The sequence below is a fragment of the Micropterus salmoides genome, unplaced genomic scaffold, assembly GCF_014851395.1.
Source record: "Micropterus salmoides isolate LMB-PRFRI ecotype aquatic unplaced genomic scaffold, ASM1485139v1 Ms_hic_scaffold_2, whole genome shotgun sequence".
Lineage (NCBI taxonomy): Eukaryota > Metazoa > Chordata > Actinopteri > Centrarchiformes > Centrarchidae > Micropterus > Micropterus salmoides.
The window spans coordinates 28,231,399-28,256,027 of NW_024041150.1; the positions used below are offsets into that span (position 1 = coordinate 28,231,399).

Consider the following 24,629-nt stretch of genomic DNA (forward strand, 5'->3'; position numbering starts at 1 on the left):
GGTTGTCTGGCACATATATTTTGGATGAAACGTTTTCCGTGTATTGAACAAAGCCTGACCGATACATGTTTTTTTGCGGCCAATTCCGATATTGATATTTGAGATTTGATGTGATCCTCCTTGGCAGATGGGGCTGCCCAGTTGTTGAAAATGTATGTGTTTGCATTTTTGAGCACATGTTAACTCAAAAGTTGAGAGTGAAAGTTGATTCTTGACCTTGGAAACTTAAGCGAAGCTCCAATAAATGTTTTAGTAGTTTACGAACGTTTGAACATGTCACACTGTCATCCTCGGTTCACAGAGATATTGCTGTTCAATTTTTTTTACTTAAGGTCTTCGCATCCATGTGGGCTCAAAAAAGATAGCAAGTGAAAATTCAATCTTGACCTTGGAAAGACTAGTTGAAAAACACTGAAATAAAAATTATTGTGATATGATGAAAAGCTGCAGAATGGCTACTAAATAGACCTTGTGGTGAAATAGTTTTGTCAACTGCTATTTCTGTGGTCAGGAATTAACTTTTGATCTCCACATACATTTTTGATTAACGATCCTTTAAAGAATTGCAACGGTAATTACAGAGCGGGAGATTTTACAGTTGTAAAAATAAACTGGTCAGATCTCTCTGGTGGACAAACAAGGTACTGACTGTTCTACAATAGTTACCAGCTAAAATAAGCTTATAATATTTGCCAAGCAGATGTATCAGTTTGCCTCTAATATTCAATAACAAGCATGCATTTTTAATAAAGCAGTGAACTGTGTTTCATTAGTGTACTTGAACTCTTCATCTTGTTGCTACAAATCAATCAAATGCCTCTGAAATGCTGTGCCGTGCTCACAAAACAGCATTAAGTAAGTCCACAGCTTTGATTAAAGACACAAATCACACAGATTCTTTAAGCGTATGGATTTACTTTGGCATCTTGAGATTAGGATTTACCAAAAGCATCAGACCTTGGCACCTGAAGAAACCAAAACTATTTAAAAGAGCCAGTAGTGGCAAACTAAATAACATGTTTTTATGGGCTAAGGCGTGTAGGTCTATTAGTGAACCACTTGCTATGTTGAGGTTAGCGTTTGAGAGCGCCAGATTCCATTTCAGTTGTTGTCTTTGGTGAGTGAGAGTGTGTACGTGTTTGTCTGACTGTATGTCTCTGTTTGTGAATGACCGTTTAGTAGCTAATTGGTACATGTATTTGTGAGCCCACAAATATGCCTACATCCTGTTGTCTTTGTTTGTGTGCTTTTTATATGATTTTATTTATTTATTTTTTTTGCACATTCCCCAGGTCTGATTGTGCAAGTTCTTAGTTTCTGGTCTCTTACTTGTGTCAGCCTCAGGGAGAAACCCTGTTCCAAGAAGTTACCCAAATATAGAGACAAAATACGCACTCGCCTCAGCTTTAATCAGTTCATGTTTGAAATGCCATGTGTTGGCAAGAAAACAGTCATCTAGAACCCGATATGGATCACCAGTCTCATTTTCAGAGAACACAAAAGCAGACAAATACAATCTGTTTCAGTTTGGGGTATCCAAACAATAAATGCAGGTGTTTCCCAGCAACAGCATAATTTGTACTGGTATTTAAGTTTTCTCGGAAAACAAGTATGTGCAACATCATTTTCTCTTGATATATGGTGAGGTTTAGAGGTTTTGTACAAATCCATGGCAACTCAGGCCTCGTACATATGATCGTCCAGCAATAACGCTCAAAATGTGTCCTCCTCTTTGAGTGACCTCCCAGCTTGTGCTTCCTCTTGATATTATGAGGTCTAATATAATTTATCCAACCAACGGGGGCCGAGTCCAGAACAAACATGAGAATCAATAAATTGAAACCGCTCCATGAATCTGTACAACAAACACTGACGTGTCTCCAATTCCCTGCTCTGTTAGAGGAAATCTCCATCTGCAGCCGGGGCCAAGACAAACAAACCCCTCAGGAGAAGAAAGAAGGGGAGGACAGAGAGAGAGGAACATGAGGAAGAACTGCAACTACAGCAACAACAGTCAACATAACAAAGGAAAATGCTCCGTCTGTCTCCACAGTGCGGTCTGAGCTAAGTCTGGACGAGATCAGATACATTTTCACGGATGCTTTCAGCCAGCGACAGTCCCCAACTGTTTCATTCTCTGTGTATAAGCACTTTCAGCGCGCCAGTCTGAAGTCAAAAAAAGCATCGCGCTCCACCTCACTGTTGCCTTTTGTTTATTTCAAAATCAAAGCTTGGCCTTAGAGATGATGCTGTGGCTGTTCTGCGGTTGGGGTAGAGGGGAATGATTTCATGAATGTTACCATAATTTGCGGGACTTCTTCCACTCTTAAAAGTAATTCTGTTGAAAATTTGTTTTTATGTCACATGCAGACAATTTCCAACACCACCACAAAAACAGTTTAAAATGCTCTGCCATTTTCCAGCTGTCTAAAATATCAACATTCTTGCTTGATATGATGCAATCATAAACAGAAGAGATCAATCAGATGATATCTGCTGTATTAGCTTACTCCTGCAGCAATAGCAGCAGTTTGTTGAACCTAATACAGTGCATGTGTAACATATTAAGCACACTGGTTTTCATCTGATTAAAAACATGAAGGCAGCACAGACATATGATGATGAAATTAGCCAGTAACCATACCTTGCTCTCAGTATTGTGTGACATATTGTGCAAACCAAGCGGCTGTACATCCAGTGGGAGAACAATCAAAATGTCAGTGCCCGCAAAATAAAACAGATGAGGTCAGATGTGCAATAGTAAGACCTCCATTAAAAAAGACAGACATACTACACTGATACTTTATATACCTTATATATTTGCTATATACCAACTACAGGCGGACAGAGAGAAACAAAACATACCATTTAAATATTGAAAATGTCAAACATATGCCATGAGCGTAGAAAACAGAATGTAATAAATATAAATAACCTAAGATACATGACACGAGGCAGATTGCCAAGCCAGCCTGACCTTACTGTCGTCCAACTGGCACTCAGACCGTAACCACTCTTATTATTCTTCCTCCCACTCAGTCAAACCAGCTATCCTTGTCCAATTACCCAGAATGCCGTGTCCGATTGGAACACGGTCAGTGCCTAAAATGTTTCTCTCAGCGCCTCGTTCCGCCAGCGCAACACGGAGACCAGTGGCGGTATAATTGAATGACTTTCTCATTTGCCAGCCAAGATAGCCTTTCCCCTTGGCATCACATTGTGGAATTAGCTTTTCTCTTTCTCTCTGCGTCTCTCCTCCACTCGTCCCCGTTCCCGGTTGAGTTGTCGAGTTTGATGAATGGTGTTGTGACAGAAACCGTCAAGCTTACACTCACAGCCGGCCAGCCTACCGTGTCTGGCAATTAGCTGACTGTCCGCACTCTCTTTTCCAACTGTTTGGATGCAATTGCACTTCGCAGGCAAACTGGGCTCAGTTTGGGCCCGCTTGCAAATCCCCATTACACAGGCAGAGTTTAGTGAAGACTTTTAAATCATTAGGTAGTGGTAAGTAAGTCAGTGGTTGCCAAATTGGGAGCTGTAACAGCTCCTCTGTTCTAGGAATAGTTTTCCATCCCTAAAATTTTGCCAACTATACCCCAGGCAGGTTAACAACTATGTATGCACTCTCTATGCAACTTCAAAAACATCATCTGTGGGTTTGGGAACCTCCACTTTAAGCACAGTGATTGATGAGTGGTCCTCTCCTAAAATATTGTACCGCTCTTTGTGTCCTCTGAAAGTACAGATTACCTGCACAACAGAATGAATCTGGGATGAGACACCATGTGGGGTTGCCTGATATGCAGGCACCATTGCAGGAGATGTCTAAGAATTGATTTATATATTTGGAAGATGTGGCCAAATTTCAAAGGTCTGAAATATATCAGTGTTTCCATAAAATCTCTTTATGCTCCAGATTATAGAAAAAAAAACATCCTGAGAATTGATCGACGTAAAATACATGCTTCTGTTTTAAATATTCACCTATCCTACACTTGAAGATTTTATTCATCATAAGAAGTGACAAAATAGATTTTACCACTGGGAAGCAACAGTTTATGCTTGATGCTGTTGCAGTGTCAGTTTCCAGGTTTTCAGCCAAATGCAGAGTTGATAAAGAGCTATACACAGACTGTGTCCGCTGTCTGGTTCATTACTTTATTTGCCACATATGACTGTTGAGAAAGAGCCGGACAGCAGCACAGTGTGTTCAACAGTCTTCGCTTTCGTGGTAGAGGAGTAATTTACAGTGGAAACTTTAAAATACAAGATTTGTGGGTAACAGTATTGCAGTAGAGAATACCATAGATTTTTAGATAATACTTCACAGGGAACAATTCTTTGCCCTTATTACTCACAGTGCAGTTGTGAACACAGGTTTGATTTTTCAGCATTACCTCTAAAGGGCAATGCTTTTTGGCAGCCAAGAGTTTTTGAGACTTTCTTTAGCAGGTAAAAATAACCTACTTTGCCAAAAAAAATATGAGATTACATTTATGAGATGGACTGTCTTCTGTATCTGAGGCAAGTTGATTTACATACCACTCAGTCATGAACTGTAATTGGCTGAAAGTTAGGAAATGAATCTATAAACGTTATTTAGGAAGTTTACTTGTGAGTAAAGGATATGTAATTTGCAGTACATAGGCAAAAACATGCACGTATGGCCATTTGCATCCCGGGTGGCCCTTGTGGAAGGCTCGTGGCTACCCACTGAGCACAACAAGAGCATGGAAAGTTTTGTGAAATAAAGTTGGTGAAACAGATGATGTGGCATGAAACATTCCACAATCTGTGAGAGGTGCAGAACAAATGGAGTCAAAGCTTGCAGGCAAATGATCAGAGATACAACCAGTTCAAGAAAATACATGTGCTCTCAAGTCAAAACATCTCAGGATTCATTTGCCTTTAAACGGGATCCAACCACAGATAGAAGTTACTTTTGAATCAGAAGCCACTTACAAGAAAATGAAAAATGTGTCATTCTTGTGAGGCAGTTTATGAGGAACAAAAACAAGATGTTTGTGGGACACAAGATGGTGGCAGATCACTGATCTGACCGAGGGAAAAATTCTTTGCAGGTGACCCAGTTTAGCCCAAATATGCAAAGTATGGATCTCCGAGATGTTGCTCAATGATACCAAAGTTGAGTCTAGTGTCTGTAAGTGTATGTGAATGTGTGCATGTTGGTCTGTTGGGCCCCTGCAGAGATATTGTTGTTATTCTTACCACCCAAGCCAAGAGCAGATAGCCTGTCAAAACAAGCGCTCCCACTTCCGACCGATGGGGAGACCGCTTTCCGGACGGATGTAGTTGGGTTGCTTTTTTTCTTCTTCTTTTTTTGATCTGCTGTGGAATGCCTGCAAATAAAGTTTTTGTTTTTGGAAGGTGGTTCTCGAGGAAGTGAAAACCATGTCAGAGAATAAAAAGGTAGACTTGTCTTTCAAGCTGTGGTGTTCATGTGTCAAGAAGAAACAGCTTGAAGTCCATTTAAGTTGCAGGAAAAAGCATCTCCATTATACAAATACGATCATACAGAAGTCAAACCCAGGTTTTGTAACTTTTATCTGATCTCTGATCAGTTCAGTCACTAAATGATCTGTGTTGGTGAGAGACCAATGATGTGTTTGGGTGAAAGAGCAGCTCATAGTCCATAAATGCAGTATATCCATATGCACATTGTGTTTTAGTTTATGGGCCGGTATTAGCGAGTGAGCTTAACTGTTACTGTTGTAACCATGGTGGTAAAATATTAAATTGTACAAATTATTTGTCTTTGGAGATTATTAGTCAGTTAAAGTACATAATTAGTATAACAAATATTTAAAGATATGACTTTATGTTGTCGACTCATGATTACACTTATTTGCTGCAGGACATAGTATCTGCAATGCCTGCACAATCAAATACAAAAAAAAAGCAAATTGGCTACTATCAGTGTTAATAAGTTATCTTATTCCATTTTTATTGAACCTAACTGTGCACCATTCTTTCACTGTGTTTTACATAGTGAACTAAACTTAAAACTAGTCAGTGAATAGCTATTGAAGAACGGTATACTTCTTTATTCAGTGTGGTATCACTGTTGCAAATGGAGAGAAAAAAACAAATCATTAACCAGCTTTGCTCAGAGCCAGGTGGGTTCGGGTTCTGATCAAAGTCACAGGAGGGGCTGATGGGAGGCCAGCAGTGAGATGGAGATGGAGCGGGGGGTCCTAATTTAGCATTCAGAATAGCTGCCATGCATATATAAGCCTTTGATTAACAGCTGGGGTACCTTGGCACCATCGTCAACCCCTCAAGGTGTGGAAGGGTTTCCTAGTCTCTTCTGCCAAATGCAATGAGGTGCCTGCTTTTGAAGTTCTAATCATACAAGCATCTGTTTGGAGATGGAGAGTCCGTCAGAATAAGGTTTCAGTTTTTCATCAGTGGACTTTAGGTTTTATTTACATGATTTATTTATATTGGAAAGGGTATCATGCATATGGCAGGGTTTTGGTAGCCGATTCACTTTTGTATGTGATGTCAAGTTGGTAAAATAATCAGATTTGTTAAGCTCTGAGGCTCTTATTTAATAATTTAATCACTTCTCTTCTTTATTATCCCAAAGAACAATGGATAAAAAAATCAGGTAGTTTTATTTATGTAGTACTTTGAAGGTCAATCTTTGGGTTTTTTACTTCTTATTAATATAACATCAATTGCTGTTCTTTTGTTAATGAAAATTAAATTAAATACTATAGATGCAATACTTGATTCTGATCAAATCTTACCAGAAGTTTGTGTGTAGATTTGTACACTTTGAGACTGTATCACTTATGTGTGTGAACGTGATTCTGCTGTTTAAAAAAAAAGTCACCAGCTTCACATACAGAGCGCTCATCTCTCCCCCTCTGCCAAAGTTTTGAGGCGTTTTGGAGCAGCGATAAATTCGTTGCTCTTACCACTAATCCCTCCAGGCCTGTTGGTCCCTGCGCTATCACCGCTGCTTTGACAGATATCAACGGCTCTTAACACTTAAATTGTCCGATTAATGCCAGCTTGTTATCTCTTTATTGGACCTGCGCAGGCATTGAAGCACTTGTCGTGTGCGTAATTGATGAAATGCATGGGGATGTACAGCATAGAGAGGCCTCGAGCTGACATACAGCTGTACAGATTGAGATGAGTAATACGTTCAATGACACTTCATCTGTCCGCTGCATTCAACCATCCAAATTAATTAGGTAGTATAGTAGTCTAAACATTAGATCAGAGTAGTGCAATGCAAGTCAGCGTCTTTCAGGTTGAGTTCAAGGATATCTGGAAATTTTTAAGCAATGACACAGTTACAAAACGCTCTCACCCATTGTTTTATGTAGCTTTTTACTTGTTTTAAGGAAGATTTTAAGAATATTTACTAGATAATAAACATCTTGACTTGCAGTTGCCATTATTTTTACAGCATGTTGGCTTAGTCTCAGACAGGTCTGTTAACATTTGAAGCTGCAATTCTACTTTTTCTTTCATCTCTGTCTTTATCCCTCTGTTGTTACAGCATATTTTATCCTTGTGCTGTAATTATCAAATGTTCATATGAGTGAAATCAGCCTGAATTTAGATAATATTTATAATGATTCTCTCATCACTCACTCAGCCTCTTTTCTTCTTCTCTTACATGCATTTTCTACACACATACACACAAACAGAATGTGTTTAGCTCTCCTTCTGATTGTTTTTATTTAATTGTTTGCTACTCTGTAACGCCGTGACCAATAAGATCTAGAAGATAGTTACACTGAAGGGCAGCCCCTTCCCACACACTGGCTCCTGTGGTTGCCTTTATGTTAGTACTCTGACCTAAAGTATGCAGAGGCTATTCGGGAGGGTATTATTAGTGGGTGTGCATGCGTATGCTCCGTTTGGTGGTATCTCCACGCTCGCAAACACCCGCCACTGACTCATGGCTAACGCAGAAACCACTGCGGCCCAAAAGCACTTTGAGCAGACGCCTAATAAAAGCCCGAAACACTCACACATACAATATTAACACATAAAGAGGAGACAGCTAGGCATACCAGCAAGTGTGCACACATCCATTTGTTCACTCCTCTCTCCTCTGATGGGGTGCGCTGACAGCTGGGAGCGGCTGCAGCGAGCCTCCCCGGGCTGGGAACCGAAGCAGCAGGCAGCCTGGAGCTTTGAGGATCAGAGAAACCAGGCTCTCCCTCTCCTCTGTTCCCTCACCAGCCTCCTTTTCCTCCCTCACTCCCTCGCTTCACCGGCTCTATAATTACGCCGCTCCTGCTATAGCGGCTTGAAGTTTAGCCAATTAGACAATAAAGACCAGAGCTTTCTCTCCTACTCTGCACCCCTCCCTCTGTGGTCACACCCTTGTGTGTCTCCTCTCTCTTCACCTCTCGTATTTTACAGTCTGTCATGTGTAGCCATTACGTCCTGTTTGGACTCAGAATACAGAAAAATCCAACCTCGCCCCAACACACATCCTTTGTTTCCCTCCCATTCTCTAATTCTTTATGATATTCGCATGACCTTTCTAGCTTTCAGTAAGTAAGTGGATATCTGTCCTACTGACTTCATCTTGGCTCCTTCTGCTCCTTCAGTTTCCTTTATTTTCCCTCCTCCTTATTGCTTCTTTTTCTTTTCATCCATTGTTCACTGGTTTTTATCCACAAACCCTCTTAACCTCATTTAAAACACCCGTACAACAAACCAAGACACTGTCAGCATGGCCTCCACAGCAAAGCTAGCAGATGGTCTGTTGGGTGTTTTTTTCTTTACTCCAGAGAAAATAAAGATATGTTTCTCTGACTTTAATGTTCAGTCTAATTGTATGTGGTGGATTGTAAATGGTGGCTAAAGTTAGTTTGGGAACTGTAGCCGGTGTCTGGGGCGGACACAGCAGCCCGGTCTGCATTGCCCAGTGTTCTCTGGTGGTTTTAGACCACTGGCAAGCAGCTGCGCAGTCTGTAGGAGAAATAATTACAATTGTAGAGCTTTCTCCTTTTTTGTCCCTCCTCCCTATCGTGCCCTCGTTGCCTGTCTTGCTGATGTAGGGTTTTGAGGAGCCCTAGAATTGAGGGCTGTTCTTAGTGGTTGTGTGTGACGTTCTTCGTTATTCAGTTTAGTCATGTCACTAAAGCTGGAGCTATGTTGGTCGCCTGCTGGCAGGCAGAGCAGTGGGAAGTGTGTGTATTTGAATGGTCAACCTTTGCACAACAGTAACAGTATGACTACACTAATATTGCTGGTTCTTTGGAAGTGCAATGTCTAAGTACGTTTTCCTTCTAGCTTAGCATAAAGACCGGAAGCAGGAGCAAATAGCTAGCTTTGACCTACAAGCACCATATGTCATTTGTTCAATCTAAACAAAACCAAATATAAAAATGTCAATTTGTGTTTCTATAGAAGCTATATATCTGACTATTTTTTAGCCATTAAACATTCTCACTGTGCCTGATGTCTTTACACTTTTGTTTTGCAACTAAATTGAGTTCCTCTAATATGAGCCAAGTGGTATAAAAAGAAAGATTTGATTAATAACCATGGAAATTCAGTAATTTTCCTTGCTAAAAGAGTTTATATATTTATTTACGTATTCTTCTCCAACAGCAAATCCTACGTCACTCCCGTGCTAACGCTACAAAGGTCATTTTCCTGATCACTGATGGCTACTCTAACGGCGGGGACCCCAGGCCAGTGGCGGCAGCTCTGAGGGAACGTGGTGTTGAGATCTTCACCTTGGGCATCTGGCAGGGTAACATCCGTGAGCTTCACGACATGGCCTCGCAGCCCAAGGACCAGCACTGCTACCTGGTGCACAACTTTGCAGAGTTTGAGGCCCTGGCTCGTCGTGCATTGCATGAAGGTATAATAATCACTTAAGCTGAGTTGTTGTGCTGATTTTTTGTAATGATAGAGAAGGAACCAAACCGGTTTATGTCAGTCAGTTTTTTTTTTTTTAGATCTTTCAAACCCTTAAAGACTTATTAGACCTCAGCCCTTTCCCATTTACCCATTTTAGCTGCAGAAGGGAGAGCTGCATCGAAGCCTGTGTTTTGGTGAATTGAAGTTGAAGCTACCGTGCCTACTCTCTTTGAAATCTCAGTGCTCCCATCATCAACATTTGACCTGTAGCAATATTTCTTAAGTAAAGGTTTGACCCTGTTAAAGTTTAATGTTTACTTAAAAGGAAGCGGATGATATTTCAAATGGAATCTGACAATGTAAATTTCACATGGTCTCTTCTGTAATGTACTGGCAACAGCCACCAGGCTGCAATTCCTTACAGACTGGACAGAGTAAGGCCCTTTTCCCACACTTTAGAGGGACTTCCCACAATTAGGTGAAAACAGGGATTCAGTCATGGCTTTAAAACTTATCACCATAAAATATTGAGTACAGCGCTGAGTGTGTAGAAGGCTATAACTCGTGCACGTACAGACTGTATGCACACACATCCCAGACAGTGAGTGCAGTAGTAAAGATTAGTGAGACAGCTCAAGGATAAGGCTGTGAGAAAGAAAGCCAACACACAACCGAATATCAGCTCATCCTCCAGTCCGCCTGTCTTGAAGTCTGCCCAACGCGTCAGTCTCAACTCCGAGTTACAGTCCCAGTCCACTTCTTGCACAAAATGTCTGAGCTCTGATTTAGGGCCTTTGTTAGTGATACTGTGTTTTGGAGCAATGTTTATACTTGGAGAAGAGGATTTGGCTGTTTGCTTTTAGTCAGTTGTACATGTGTGGCTTTCAGGCACTGTTCATTTTTGTTGTGGTTAAGGTTTTAGCTTTGTCTTATTTCTTGAGCAAAGCAGGTCTGTGGAAGGGTGTGTTTACTTCAGCCTGTAGCCAGGCTCAAAGAGTGCCAATATACTGTGATAATATACCGTTTAGATACACACAGTGAGATGGAGCTAAGAAGGATTTTAGTCTCAGATGAAAAACAACATCATGATGTCAAGAGAATATATTTTATAACAGTCAAAACTCCAGTTGTCAGACAGCTGAAAAGTAATCCGTCAGTCTGACAACAAAGTTGTTCTTTGTTAACTATAACTTTTAACTATACTAGAATTGCTGAAGTTTTAACCCTTTAAAACTGCTTTCTCTTATTCATGCACCGTACAGGAGGTTAAGTTATGCAGGAACACTGAAATTGTCTGATGTCCAGGTGGTGTAATCTGATCCTGCTGCAACCTGCGCTTCTCTGTGTTTGTTTTCTGCCCTCAGACCTCCCTACAGGCAGCTACATCCAGGAAGATCTGTCCCGCTGCTCCTCGCTGTGTGAAGCAGGCAGGGATTGCTGCGACCTGATGGCCAGCTGTAAGTGCGGCACACACACCGGACAGTACGACTGCATCTGTGAGAAGGGATACTACGGCAAGGGTCTCCAACACGAGTGCACAGGTAGGACAGAGGAGGACAAATGGATGCCAGGTTCTTGGCACATTTCACCAGCTTTGCCTCTATTTAAGCTATGTCAGCAATCTCTCACTCCAATTTGTCGTCACCATCTTAAAAGTTCTATCCATTTTTTGTCTAATTGATCTCTTATTGGCAGAGAGCCGTGATGTAGTGGTTTAAAATTATCTGGAAGGGCTTGTTAATTTGCCAGCTTCTGAGGAGGGAGAAGATTGTGTAAAATTCTGTAAATTGCTCACACAAGTTTACCCTTAGACTCATCAGAACAAATAGGAGATATATCAGCCCTAAATGCTTGGAACCTGAGCAGCTAGTGTGTATGTGTGTGTGTATTTTCTGTGTGTGTGTGTGTGTGTGTGTGTGTTCGGGGAGGCATATGGGTAAAAAACATATTCTATCTTGTGTAAAATGACACATAAGATCACCAAAGTGAGCTGCTACTCTTTCCCTCCTCATCAGCAGCTGAAGTCCCAACACTTGTCTCTCCTCTTCACAAACAGTCTAACTTGAAAAACATTTAGCCTGAGTAGCGGTGTAACATCTGCAAAACTACAGCAGCACTAGATTAAGCAGACAACTATCTTAGTAAAAGGCTGTGGCATGTTTAGCTTTGCTGTTCTTTCTTTCTCACCACTTTCCACAACCTGACCGAGGCTGTTTTTGCTCCGAGTTTGCAGCACTAAAACAACACGCTCGTGCCTTTTGATTAGACATTTGGAATTCCTTATAGTTTCTCTTCCTCTTGTCCTGGTCTCTTTTACCTGTCGGTGTCCCCTCCAAATCAGGGCCACTTGGCCTCAGGTCGGTGCTGAGTAATGGGTGAAAGTTAAATAAGCAGCCTGTCCACTTAACAAAGTGTAAGCTCCACAGGGCAGATCACTATCGCATTACGACCAGTAATGGACCGTAGAGGTGGAGGACTAAGACAGTGATGTGTTTATGTGTGTTCTCTCACCTTTGACTCTCCAGCTCCCAGCTGGATACACCACATCTCACTCTCCACCTTCAATTTCCTCCTTTCAATCTCATACATAAGTTTCTTTCTTGGGTTTGTGTGTGTGTGTGTGTGTGTGTACAACAATAAACTATTAATCTTAGATGCAAATGCATGCATGTCCATGAATATATTAATGTGGCGTACACACATATGGAATCATTCCCTGGGTTTCTAAATTCAAGCTGAAATTGTAGTAATGTAAAATGTACTCATGCTAATATGGGAGGTCTTACCCTCTCTCTTCAAATATCTTTTTTACGTAACATGATTTAATCAACTCATTGTATGATGTTGAAATAACTTCTTCAATCAGAAATAACAGAAATATAGAGATTAATTGAGATTAATCTTTAATGATCCACTGACAGAAATGTTGGGCTTGTCTTCGCTGATTGTGGTGAGGCAGTGTCTCCCCTTTATGTGGCGAAATTCTTAAATTAATTGTTCTGAAAGGTCTCACAGCTGAATTGCTAGATGAATTTTGTGGCAATGCATTAATGTTGTTTTGCTTGAGCGTGTTGCTTAAGATCAATCCACCACTGCAGACAGCCAAGTGAAAACACTTACCAGCCGCCCATGAAATGACACATTAATTTGTCTTGTAATTGTCCCTTCTCTAGTCTGTTAAATCTCCAGGTTACATGGCATAATGTTGGAATTTGATGCAGGTGGTCTCCGTCATTTAAGTGCAAGGTTAAGGGTTGCTACATTATTTTTACTGAATAATCACCAAACTCACAAAGGAACATAGCAGTCTGTGTGATTGTTGGAGAGCAGAACGACTGACAGATGCACTGGCTGGCGTATGTCTGTGTTTAAGTGACTCCTGTGTTAAACCTCGGTTATTTAGACAGCTCACCCTTCAAGCAAGGGAGGCAGGGGAGAGGGAGCTATGGACTAAGAAGAAAATCAATGCTGAATGCGCTGCGTTGAAAAGTCATCACAGCAGAAATCTGGATAACAATCTTCTCTAAAATAGGAAACAATGGGTCAGAATCCTAGTTGTGTTTGCCCTCTAGGTCTTCCTCTCTGAACCCACGTGTTTTCACTCCAGAATTAGATAACAGGCAGAGCAGGGGAGGGGTGAGGGGTGGGGGGGGCAATTTGGGAGACAGACAAGTTTAAATAAATCAGATCAGAGTTTAGAAGTTACTGAGAGAAAAGAAAGTGGCAGAGGGAGGAGGATTTTCAAAGTGAGAGCCAAAGCAAAGGGCATCGGGGTCATCATGCCAAAAAGCACGCCCCCCTAATTCTCATCAGATGTTGTCGAGACTGGAGCCCCTCTCTGCTTATTAATCTGTTTTAATGGTTTAATTAATAGCAGAGAGCAGACTGCGGAGTTGGCTCAGCCGGCTCAAGGAAGGAAGGACACAGCGAGGCGCTGCAACCGCAACTGACGACTGTTTCCTCTGTCTGTCTCTCACTCACTCATATAACAGGGGCTCATAAGAGAGGAGTCTGCTAATTTGTTGTGGACACTTGATTGTGTGGGAGTCGTCATCCTTGTGCTAAAAAGCTGACGTTTACCCAGGCTGGACTATGTGTCACAGAAGTTGTGAAGTTGATGTTGTGGATGTGTTGGCAGGCTAAGGCACTATTAGACATCTCAGTTTTGGTTTAAAGTGGTGTGAAATACCCTCATATATGTTTATATATATTTTGCACAGTGTATTTATTGAAGGTTTTATTCTCTAATAACTGACAAGGCTCTTTTGAAGTAGTAGTGGCTCCAAAACCAATTAGATTTGTGGTGAAAGAAGTACGTAACCAAGAAACATGCAAGTAAACTTTACAAACTCCTGCTGTTTTCAGAAAAATCCAGCGTCTCCTTTTAATACACTGTTGCTTTAACCTCAATGGGCTTGGCTGAACTGAAGGTGTTTTGTGAATTATTGGTACACCGTCTGCGTCAGCTATGCCAGGGCTCTTGAGTGGCAGACATACGCTGCCAGAGTTAGAAGTTGCTCTGGTTTGCATGAGCTTGATGGTCAGTGTGTGGCTTCAGGTGGGCTCGTTGTCTAGACTGAAGGTTTGGAGAGGTTTTATTCTTTTTGGACTTTGTTTTCCCCTATTTAACAGTGCTTGACACATTTGAAAATAATATGACCGAACCTTTAGGGCTGTCAGTGGATTCTTATTATCATTGGCTGAAGGGCTCTGTCTGAAACACTATCCAAATCCCTACAGTGCACAGCATTGTTGTTTATGAATCTGTCGACAGCCAAGTGAAACAGCCTCTTCCACAAAACACGACTGGAATCCCAGCAGATAGAAACGGATGATGAACCCAGTTCCTGCACAGTTTCCTTTTACTCTGGCCAAACAGGACATTGTTGTCTCTCTTCAAATACCGACCTCAAGCTCACAATATCTGCATCACGGAGGATCACCAGAGGAATGGGGAAGTGGATAAATGGAGTGAGAGAAGCGGGTGTGCGGGAGGGTAACATGTTTTCCTCATGTCACACATTCTGGCTTATCGGCCTCTTCTGTAGCCTGAGAAAATGACAGGAGCTCTGGACTGTGTTAAGGGTCTCAGCACAGGCTTTGTTCTCAGGTCGGCTCTGCTGGGGATGTAAGGGGCAGAGAGAGAAAGAGCAGAAAACAGCATGAAAGAAGTAAAGAAAAATGAATGATGAAGCGAGGCGGGTGAGACAACAGGAAAGAGATTTGGAGATAATATTTGCTGGTTGGGTTGGAGGTAGAGTGTGTGGGTTACAGCGATTATATAACTGGCCTTTTTCATGTGCTTGTGTGTGTCTCATACTGTGTTCAGTGTTCTCCCTTCTGCCAGAGATGCTCACAAGTCTTTGAGCAAGAGTCCAAGTCAAGTCTCAAGTCTTTGAGCTAGAGTCCACGTCAAGTCTCAAGTCTCTCGTGGTTATAATGAATGTTGTATCATGTGCTGCGTTCAAACCAGGCTGCTTATAAAACTGCATAGCTATAAGGGATTCTGTAACTGTAACCTGTTTTTTACTTAGAGAGCACAACCATGTAATGTGCGATGTAACTAATGACAGCTTATTAACTCCTGTATGTCAACACCAACCCGAGACTCTCAAACAAGTGTAACGATAACTAAATAAAACTGTAACGTTACACGATCAACAATAAACCTGTAAACTGTTTGCAGCCAACGTTAATAATTAACATGATGGCAGCCAGTGGGACATAAATGATGATGTTAATCGACCACCACAAGTTTGGAAAGTAAACAAACGCTCATTCATCTTTTCATAATGAACGACAGTCGGAGTTAACCTCTCGTAGGTTGTAGCTAAAGCAAGAACAACAGAAGTTCTTCTAAAGCAAGAACAGAAACAGTGAATTAATGGACTACGTCAATCCTACAATTTAGTTGAGGATTAGGCTGGAGTGGTAATTTGAGCAAATTTCTTGGTACTTTTCATTTGTTTTTTTAAGTGACGGCCCTATGGAATATTGTTGTATTAAATTAGTTAAGATGTTTTTGTCTGTGTACTATTTCCAGGTTCAAGATTTCCCTTTTAGGGTCATTATTTTGTCCACAATGCCTGTAAGCCATTTCTGTCTGAGTAGATTCTGTTCCACGGAAATATTCACAATATTTTGTTGCTTGATGGATGTCTACGATTTGGATATGAGGAAATGCATTTTACTGGCTTACTTCATAAGCGGTTGACTGGAATGCGGTGAGTACAACAAAACTTTGCCTCCTCAGAGTTGATACTGGAAGAATTTCTCAATGTTTACAATGTTTGGTCCATAAAAGCCTCTTGATCCCAAGAGTAGACGCGTGGCAACAGTGAGCTTCGACTCATCCCTGAACATAGCAGATCCATCTCTCTGTGGATGAACTGGACTGTGTGTTTCCTTTTGTCTGTTGCAAGGAGGGATTCACTGTGTCTGCATTGTAAATATTTGTGGTCTCGATGTGAATGACCGAGAGATCCTGGCAGGGGAAGCCTCGAGGTGGACATAAATTTAGCCGAGGAATTAAAATGACAACAAGAGAGGTGGATTTTGTTAAATGTTAAAGAGGACTATGAAAAGTGTTGAAATGGCAGGAATGTTGCAATCATTACTTCTTGCCTTCTTTCCTCTCAGTCGGTGGCCTCGCTCCCCTTCAGAGGTCTCCAGTGTAAATGAAGAAGAGTCAGAATAAAAATAAAGTCACAAAGGGTAAATGTTTTTTGTAAACTCAGAGGAATGTGGCTAAACATTGGTCATCTTCATCATCAACACTTACACAAAAGTATATAATATGAAGGGAGCAACACATACCACACAGCCACGTGTTTTTGGCGTGCTTTGCGTGCACACACCTCTTACCCATTAATATATATACCACGTTCAAGGATCTGACACATACCAGCTGCCTGTCTGAGGAGGCAGTAGAGCAGAGCCTGTTTATATCACTTGAGAGAGCACAGACAGTATAGACTGGAGTTGTAATAGATTACTAAGAGCCATTAAATCATTTACGAACACTAAATTAAGGAGATTAAGTTAAGGAGCTTTTTGTTGCAGACTTGATGTTCATCTGTGTTAAGAAACGTTTACAAAAATGCCAAACTATTCTCAATGAATGTATGTGTAAGGTATGGACCCCAACTACTGATTTTTGAGTTGATTTGATTGATTTGGGCATGACGAGCTACTGCATCAAAGTTAGATTGAATATGTTTCAATTGTTTGTCGTCGTTATCATCAAGATTATTTTATGTTGTGTAAATTGGCAAACTATTTCTGATGAATGTTTGAAAATAATCATAATGTGTGGTTTGTTCAGTCTCTGTATGCTCCAGCTAGTCTTCAGGTCTGTCCTTGGCTGTTCCCAAGTTGATAAAGACATTACTAGGCTTTAATTTAAAAAAAACATATACAAATAGGACATGAGAATATTTGTTTAAAGAAAAGAGCTTGTGTAAAGAGCAATGTAGCCAAAAGTGCATTAAAAGCTAAGATAAAGTCCTAAAACATCACATTATAATATTCAATACACCCCCAATAAAAAAACAGTTTTGCCATTCTTACCAGTGTTGATGCTCAAAGGGTAATGTTTCTTCTGATGTTGCTGCTGGATAAAAGGCCATGGGGGTCCCAAAAATCAAGCCTGCTAGTGCAAGTTATGCAAATGTCATGGTAGACTGCCCATTAAATTTTGATATTTTGTGGAAAGGAATATGGCATGGTGATGGCACAAGAGGAGAATCAGGAGGCCAAAAATATTAAGAATCAACACCTGAGGACCTTAAAAATGTACAGCAGACGTCGTGGACTCCAGCCAGAGGTTTTCAAGATACCTCGTCATTGACCAAATTGTTAGTCGAAGGCAAATGTCAACCCCACAGTGGTACATAGACGAAAAGGGAGAGAGTTACCAGAATCTTAGCTTGTTCTGGACCAGCATATTAGACAGAAAACTGACAGTCATTAGCGCCACTGCCAGCAGACGGATGAAAGCGGGCTAATACTTGACACTGGCCTTCTGTTTGCTCAGTTGTCGTTATTTGCACTTAAACGTTTTCTAGAGTAAATATATTTCTACCAAGGGAGTGAGTTTGGTCAACTTATCCAACATGTTACGTAAACATGCTTATAAAGACTCTCTCTTTCCTCTAACTGCAGAAATCCTAATCCCCACAGCATCAATAACCATAGCAGACTGTCTGCTTCTGTACAGTGTGTCTGCGTCCGTCCAAGTCCTTGTTTCCCAATGTTTTTGTGGCGAAAATAAAAGCTTCAGTTGCTCAACATGAATTCTGGCCCAGTTGTGGTCTAGTTATGAGAAGGGGGGCCTGGGATTTCCTGAGGACAAACATAGAAGGGCTTTTGGGGGGGGGGGGGGGGGGGGGGGTCAAGTACCACAGCCACCACCACCCACCCTCCGACTCTCCCCACTGATTGCTTAATCTGATTGGATGGAAGTTGAAGTTTGTGTTTTTCTTTGGTGAGCAGAGTGGAAAGAGAGAGCGAGAGGGAGGGCGATTCCTTACCCTGAAGCCATGCATCCTTTGTGGTGAGTAGATGGAGAGCTTTCAGTGACTGGGCAAAGATCAGACTGGCTCTGTGCCAGATGGAGGCCCTGGGGGGTGGGGGATCGTTATTTATATTGAACATAACTGCAAAGTGATTTACAAACTGGAAGATATTCTGTGGTATTCTGATATGATGTTATGGTAATAAAACAGACAAATGAAAGGTGATTACAGAAGGGGGAAATGGGAATATATGTTGAGTTATATCCTGTATAAACCTACCTGTTAAAGTGGCTTTATGAGTGATTAGAATAATAACCCCAACACCTTAAGAGGACCAGCTGCAGCTCTTCGGCCTTGTGGCATTGTAATGCAAAGAAATAAAATCTCTCCCAGACTCATTCATTACTCCAATAATGTGACGCTGAATAACAGATAATTCTGTTTTTTTGTAGCTGGGTTTTTATTTTTGTAGTTTTTATTAGCCATGGCTTTAGGGACGGCAGTGATGGTCTGTCTGTGGGTCGGTCTACCACTTTGGTCCAGACTGAAATATCTTAACAACTATTTAATTGGATGAACCCAAACTACTTTGGCGATACACTGACTTTTCCTCTGGCACCACCAGCAGGTCAAAGTTTTCATTTGTCCTTTGAAATATATCTCGACATATACCAGATAGATAGGCTCAAATGTTGGCACAGACATTCGTGATTCCCATACAATTAATCTGTTGTGTCATGGTTACTAATTCTTCAATAAAAATAAGTCAAACGTGGGCAAGAAACACTAGCATTCAGATGAACATACAGGTTTTAAAAAAACTCTTAAGGGAAACTTATTTGGATTAGAAAAACAAAGGCGAATGGTAAAACTAGTACCGAAACTAGAAACTGCCCATTATAAAAATCCATCACAATTTATAGACTGACTTTCTGGATCAACATTGACCTACTGTATTTTCTGTAGTCAGTGAAGGATTGTTACTCCAGATAACGTAGTACATAATGAGGTTAAACTGCTTGATTGTTTACAACCTGACAGACCACCTGAAATCTTTGGTGCTATTATTTTTTTTGAGTACAGTGTTATTATAACAGATAAATGATGGCCAAAGCTATGAAAATAAAAACCAAATTGTAATAATCCTTTAACAAGTGAAATACACAGAGAAATGGAGGAGACAAAACAGGAGGTAGGCTACAGCAATTGAAAGAAAATTTGGCAGCCCACCAAAAATGCCTAAAAAGGTGTTTTTGCTGCTGCTTTTAATGTCTGAGCTGCCCTTGGGTGTTTTCGGACAGTCTTTCATGTCATTTGGCGTTTGAAGTTTTTGCTTTAGAGCAAGCTCTATACATCAAGTACAGGCAGTCCTGAAATCCATATTAGTCCCTCCCTCGACGCCACATGTTTCAGCTCCGCTCCACGCTCCCTCCCCTCATTAAACGACACATATAGGTCTGTAAAAAGCCTTAATTGATGACTACTGCTGCCGTGTTTGTAGGTCACAGATGCTGTAAAGTAGACACGACTTGAGGCCAGTGTGTGTGTGTGTGTGTGTGTGTGTGTGTGTGTGTGTGTGTGTGTGTAAAAAGTGACAGAGATGAAGGAGCGTGGAGGCAGAGAGGCTATAAACTGGGCCTAATAGGATTCTCCTCTGCTGGAGAGCATGAAAAACAAGGAGCCGTGAAACAGCCAGTGGTGTGAAACAGAACCTCACTGTGTCATTAACACTCCTCCGGCAATCCATCCCTCCATCTTTCTTTCCATTGCTCTGTCAATTTCCTTTTTATTTTCCTCCTGACTGGTTCCTCCTGCTAGGTCTCCCTGATTCGCCCTCTTCTCGCTGTCTTGCTGAGCCTCTCTCCAGCTACTGTACCGTGTCACCAGGTGCGCCAGGCGTAAATTGAAAGAGCCGTTTTAAGCAGACTGGAAACCCCGCTTGTTAAACCTGCTCTGATCTGATTCCTAGCTTGAAGCTCACCAGGGACAGGGTGGAAACACAAACATAACCTCTCAGCGCAGAAATACAGACAGTCGTGTATTCCTGACTGTTTTTTTCTTTCAAGTAATTAATCGTGCAACGTCAGAATTTTTAGTCCATTGGGATGTTTTCAAATGCTCCAAAACCAAAGGAGGCGCTTTAGCCTCTTGTGGCTTAAATGAGCATTACAACAACTAACGCCTGCCGATACGTTTTTAAAGATGAAAAGTAACTTAGAACAATGATCCTGACAAAAAAAAATGCACCTGCCAAAATGTTTTGTTAAATAACCTTTAACTTTAACAAGCAAATTTTTTTTTTTGCACCTGGCAACTTTTTTCCCCACCTGTTTCACAGATAAAAAAAACAAAACAGGTAAGGAGCTTTGAAATATTATTCTGAAGCCATATACACAGGAGAGAAAACTATTCAGATCAGACTTGGAAATGGATCATCAGCATTTTTTTCTCACTTTCTTCTCAGGGCTTCCACAGAAATAGTTTGTCAAAATTTTTATTTTATTTTATTAAAAACGCTCCATTAATCTTTATGAAACACGGAGAAAAACACTTTAAGTTTCAGAACTCTGGTGAATTGATGCACTTACTATATCTTAAAAGGAAGTCGTAACCTAAAACAATCAGTAACAGCAACGATAATCAGGACACACATTGATATTTGTTGTTATGCTAGGCGTATGTTAATTCAATTAAATTTTATTTAAACAGTTACTAACTTAAGGCACTGCGGACTGGTATTCATGTTCATAGGCAATAATTAATCCCTTATTAACTCACACTGTAGCCAAGAATGATAACTTCCTTCTTCTTACCACTTTTTAAAATCATGATCTTTTGTGCCCCAACATCACCCGGGGCTGACAAAATGCACGTTGCCTTGATTTTTTGGACTTCTTCTTTGTGCTTCCTTTTCCCTCACACATAATTTAAACTGACAATTGTGCCTATGGGGATTTGAGGTGGAATGAATTTCTTCTTTAGCATCTTAAGTGCTTTTTTTCCCAGTGTCTTTGTCAAGGCCTTTGCCCTTCTTCAAATCCAACATTTTTGTCCCTTTGTGTGACCCCTATCCGTCTCTGGATATTTTCACTGACCCTCTTCAGTCCTCTTTCAGCTCCCTCCTACTTCCTTTCATTTTCTGATCTTCCCATTCTTTGTGTGTGTGTGTGTGTGTGTGTGTGTGTGTGTGTGTGTGTGTAAGCTGTTGACTGAAATCTCTCCGGTTGGTGGGAGGTGATGAAGGGGGACACACGCTATGTCAAAGGCCACGGGCTGAGGATGGAGGAAGTCGGCAGTTGCCCCCTTCCTGGAAGAGAAGCATCTGTCTCTCTTTTTGTCCCCTGTCTTGCTCTGTGACCCACCAATCAGCTCCTGTTCTGACTCAACTGCTTCATCAACTCTAGAAATGTCTGTGTGTCAGGAGAAATAGTGTGTCTATGTCCATAAACACACAAAATTTGTTTGTTTGCAGCGGTGCGAGATGATATTTGGGTGTGGAGAGTTGGCCGGGCAGACACCACAATTGTTTTCAGTTTGTTTATGACTCATTTGGATTAGCATCTGCTTTATGTGCACACAACACGTGAACAAATACTCTACTCTGTCCTGCCAGTGAATCTGTTTAGGAAAAAACATCCTTGAACTCACAATCCCACAAGGAAACACCAACTCTGAGGCTACTGTGAGAACGGCGGATTAGGGTTCACGTGGCGGTGTGTTTTTTGTACATTTGTGTACTGTATGTGCGCATATACGTCTGATAACACATTCAAATCAGGTCAGAGAGTGGGAAAACACTGAGGTATTGACGTAATGAAAACTTTTAACATTCTGAGTGTTATGCTATGTTTTCCCGAGTGTACTGAGATCATACCCACAGTCTTTTATCACAACATTTCTCAGCACACTGACATCTGTAATCAGGCACACCAGACTGGGGACCAACCTGTGTTTGTACAGTTGTTTAGCGGTTTGCCTCGCTCTGCTGTTGAATCCCAGTGTCCCCGGAGTCTGTAATAAGCGAATCCAGAAGAGAATGTCCTTGGGAATCCAGAAGAGGTATCTAGCAATTGCGGTGAGGTCATTCTCCTTTGGGAACAGGATTGAATAATAAGCAGGCAAACAGTGATGGAACAGCCACTGAACTTCCTCAGTTCCTCTCCAAAGACTGCCTTGCATCACATTGTTGAATTTCACCACATTCTTAGGGTTCAGGGGGTCCGTCTTTCACCCACCCCCCCCAGATGGAGGCTGTGTAGGTGGACAGCTGTGCTCTTTCCCCTATCCCCCCTTTTCACTGCACAATCCAACTGGAGAGCAGACTAGACTTTAATGAGACTCTGGCGTTGTGATTTAGAGCCTCCTGACTTTCCACATGGATGGGATTCCCAAACTTCTTTTTCTACAGGTGACCCATTGAGGTTGGAAGATTCCTGTGACCCCTATCGTTGCAAACACAGACACACTGCACATCTTGGCTTCAGCCTTTGATTCAGAGAGGGCTAAATGTATCCTGAAGGAGAGCAGAAACTAAACCAGGTAACAGCTGTCTGTGTTTGCAGTCTGAAAGCTGCTGCTGAAAGCTTCCTCGGTTCACAATAAATAGCTGAAATTGTTGTTTTATTAGAGCTGGAAGGGTCCCAGTGTCATGCTGAGGGACACTTCAGCAGGGAGGAGTTACAGTACATTATGTTTGGCACTCATTTTCTCTTATCACAAGTACAAGGAATCGGTGATGCTACACATGGTAGCTTCGTGGTACAGCAGGACCTCACAGATTCATCTGCATGAGTAATGAAACTTGAGGACCTCTGCCATATGGAGCAGTGTGAATAAAATGGTGAATGGTAGACAGATGCTAGTGCTCTCTTGTTATGGTGGCTTGTCACTGAAGCAACCATAAGTTCAATGATAGGAGGGTCTGTAGCTGAACGTCGAGTTGTAGTCTTCCGTCAGTGCTGTTAGCTCTGAATGTGTTTGACTTTCTGACACTTGTAGGATTAATGTGTCCATCTTAGTTGCACATTTGTATCATTTACATTCTTCACACTTAGCACCGTTTTCAGCTTGCCTGGTGGTCCAGATGAATTCAGCGTGAGATGCATAGAGTCTGCTGGCTCAGAATAAATATATATACAGACTGTGTTTACCTGAAATGAAACTGAGCACCAGTTTCTTCGTGTCTCTGTCAGGCCTGTTTTTTTGTGGCCTAGACTATACATTTTAATTGCTTATTTCCATTTTCTATTTAGGCACCTCAAGTGTGCATGGGGAGTCTCAGTTAAGAGTGGAAAGTTTCCTTGCATGTGAACATTGTTTTCTCAGGGAAATACCCAACTTAACAACATTTCTTGTGTGAGAGGGCCTTCGACCACAAGTGGCCGGGCTTCTGTCCAGATTTACTGGACTTCCTCGGTCTTCATTGTTTGGCTTTGAAGGCGACTGACAGACAGAAGTGGGTCACGGCATCACAAATATTATAGGATCACAGAAATATTTGTTACATTTATTGTCTGCTTTGCACATAATAACCAAAATGTTAGCTACACCTTGTGTCGGTGAAAGCTATCTTCCCTAAAGTGAAATGTTGTTTAGTGTGGAAAGATATGGGATAAAGACACGGTCGTGTTGCTAATATTAAAATTTTCCATTGCAAAAAGTCTCCATTGTAAATTGACTGAATCACCATTTTAAAAAAAGTAAGTAGGGTTTCATTAAAGACCTGAGGATATTCTTTCATGGCTGCAACGCCAAACATATTGGCACAAGAAAGGGCAAGATGCTCCATCTAACTGAGGCTGGGCATCAAACCTCAATCATTCTGAGTACTGACCAAAATGTCTCTGTATTATTAAAAATGTGTGAAGTATCGCTAGTTAGCATTGAATGCACGGTCATATGCTTAGGCTTGTTAAGTTATTCTGAAGTTATAAAAGTTTCCCATTGAAATAGATGAAAATCAGGAATGTTTGGTAACATTACTCTATATTTTGGTTATTTTTTTCTTTGGCATTTTGGCATATTTAGCTCTTATATATTATACTTAAATATATTTTGCACGTTAGGTCTAAAGAAATGTAATGTTTTGGTATTCCTACAGAATCTCAGGTATAATATTGGCACAGGTATTGAAAATGTTCAAATAATACCCAGCCCCTACATCTTATACTTTTTTCCACAGATGCAAAGCAATCAATGAGATTTTTTCACTTTTATCCGACATTTTCAAAAAATCAAACAAAGTAA

The 24,629-nt window shown here is 41.2% G+C and overlaps 1 protein-coding gene across 2 annotated transcripts in view; it reads left to right on the forward strand.

Moving 5' to 3' along the window:
- The window catches only part of svep1 (sushi, von Willebrand factor type A, EGF and pentraxin domain containing 1), a 90,877-nt gene that overhangs the window by 13,887 nt on the left and 52,361 nt on the right, over positions 1-24,629 (forward strand). For both annotated transcript variants that reach the window (XM_038730701.1, XM_038730700.1), the window contains exons 2-3: positions 9,613-9,868; positions 11,232-11,408. In XM_038730701.1, coding sequence (XP_038586629.1) covers positions 9,613-9,868; positions 11,232-11,408 — 433 coding nt within the window. The remainder of the gene's footprint in view (positions 1-9,612; positions 9,869-11,231; positions 11,409-24,629) is intronic.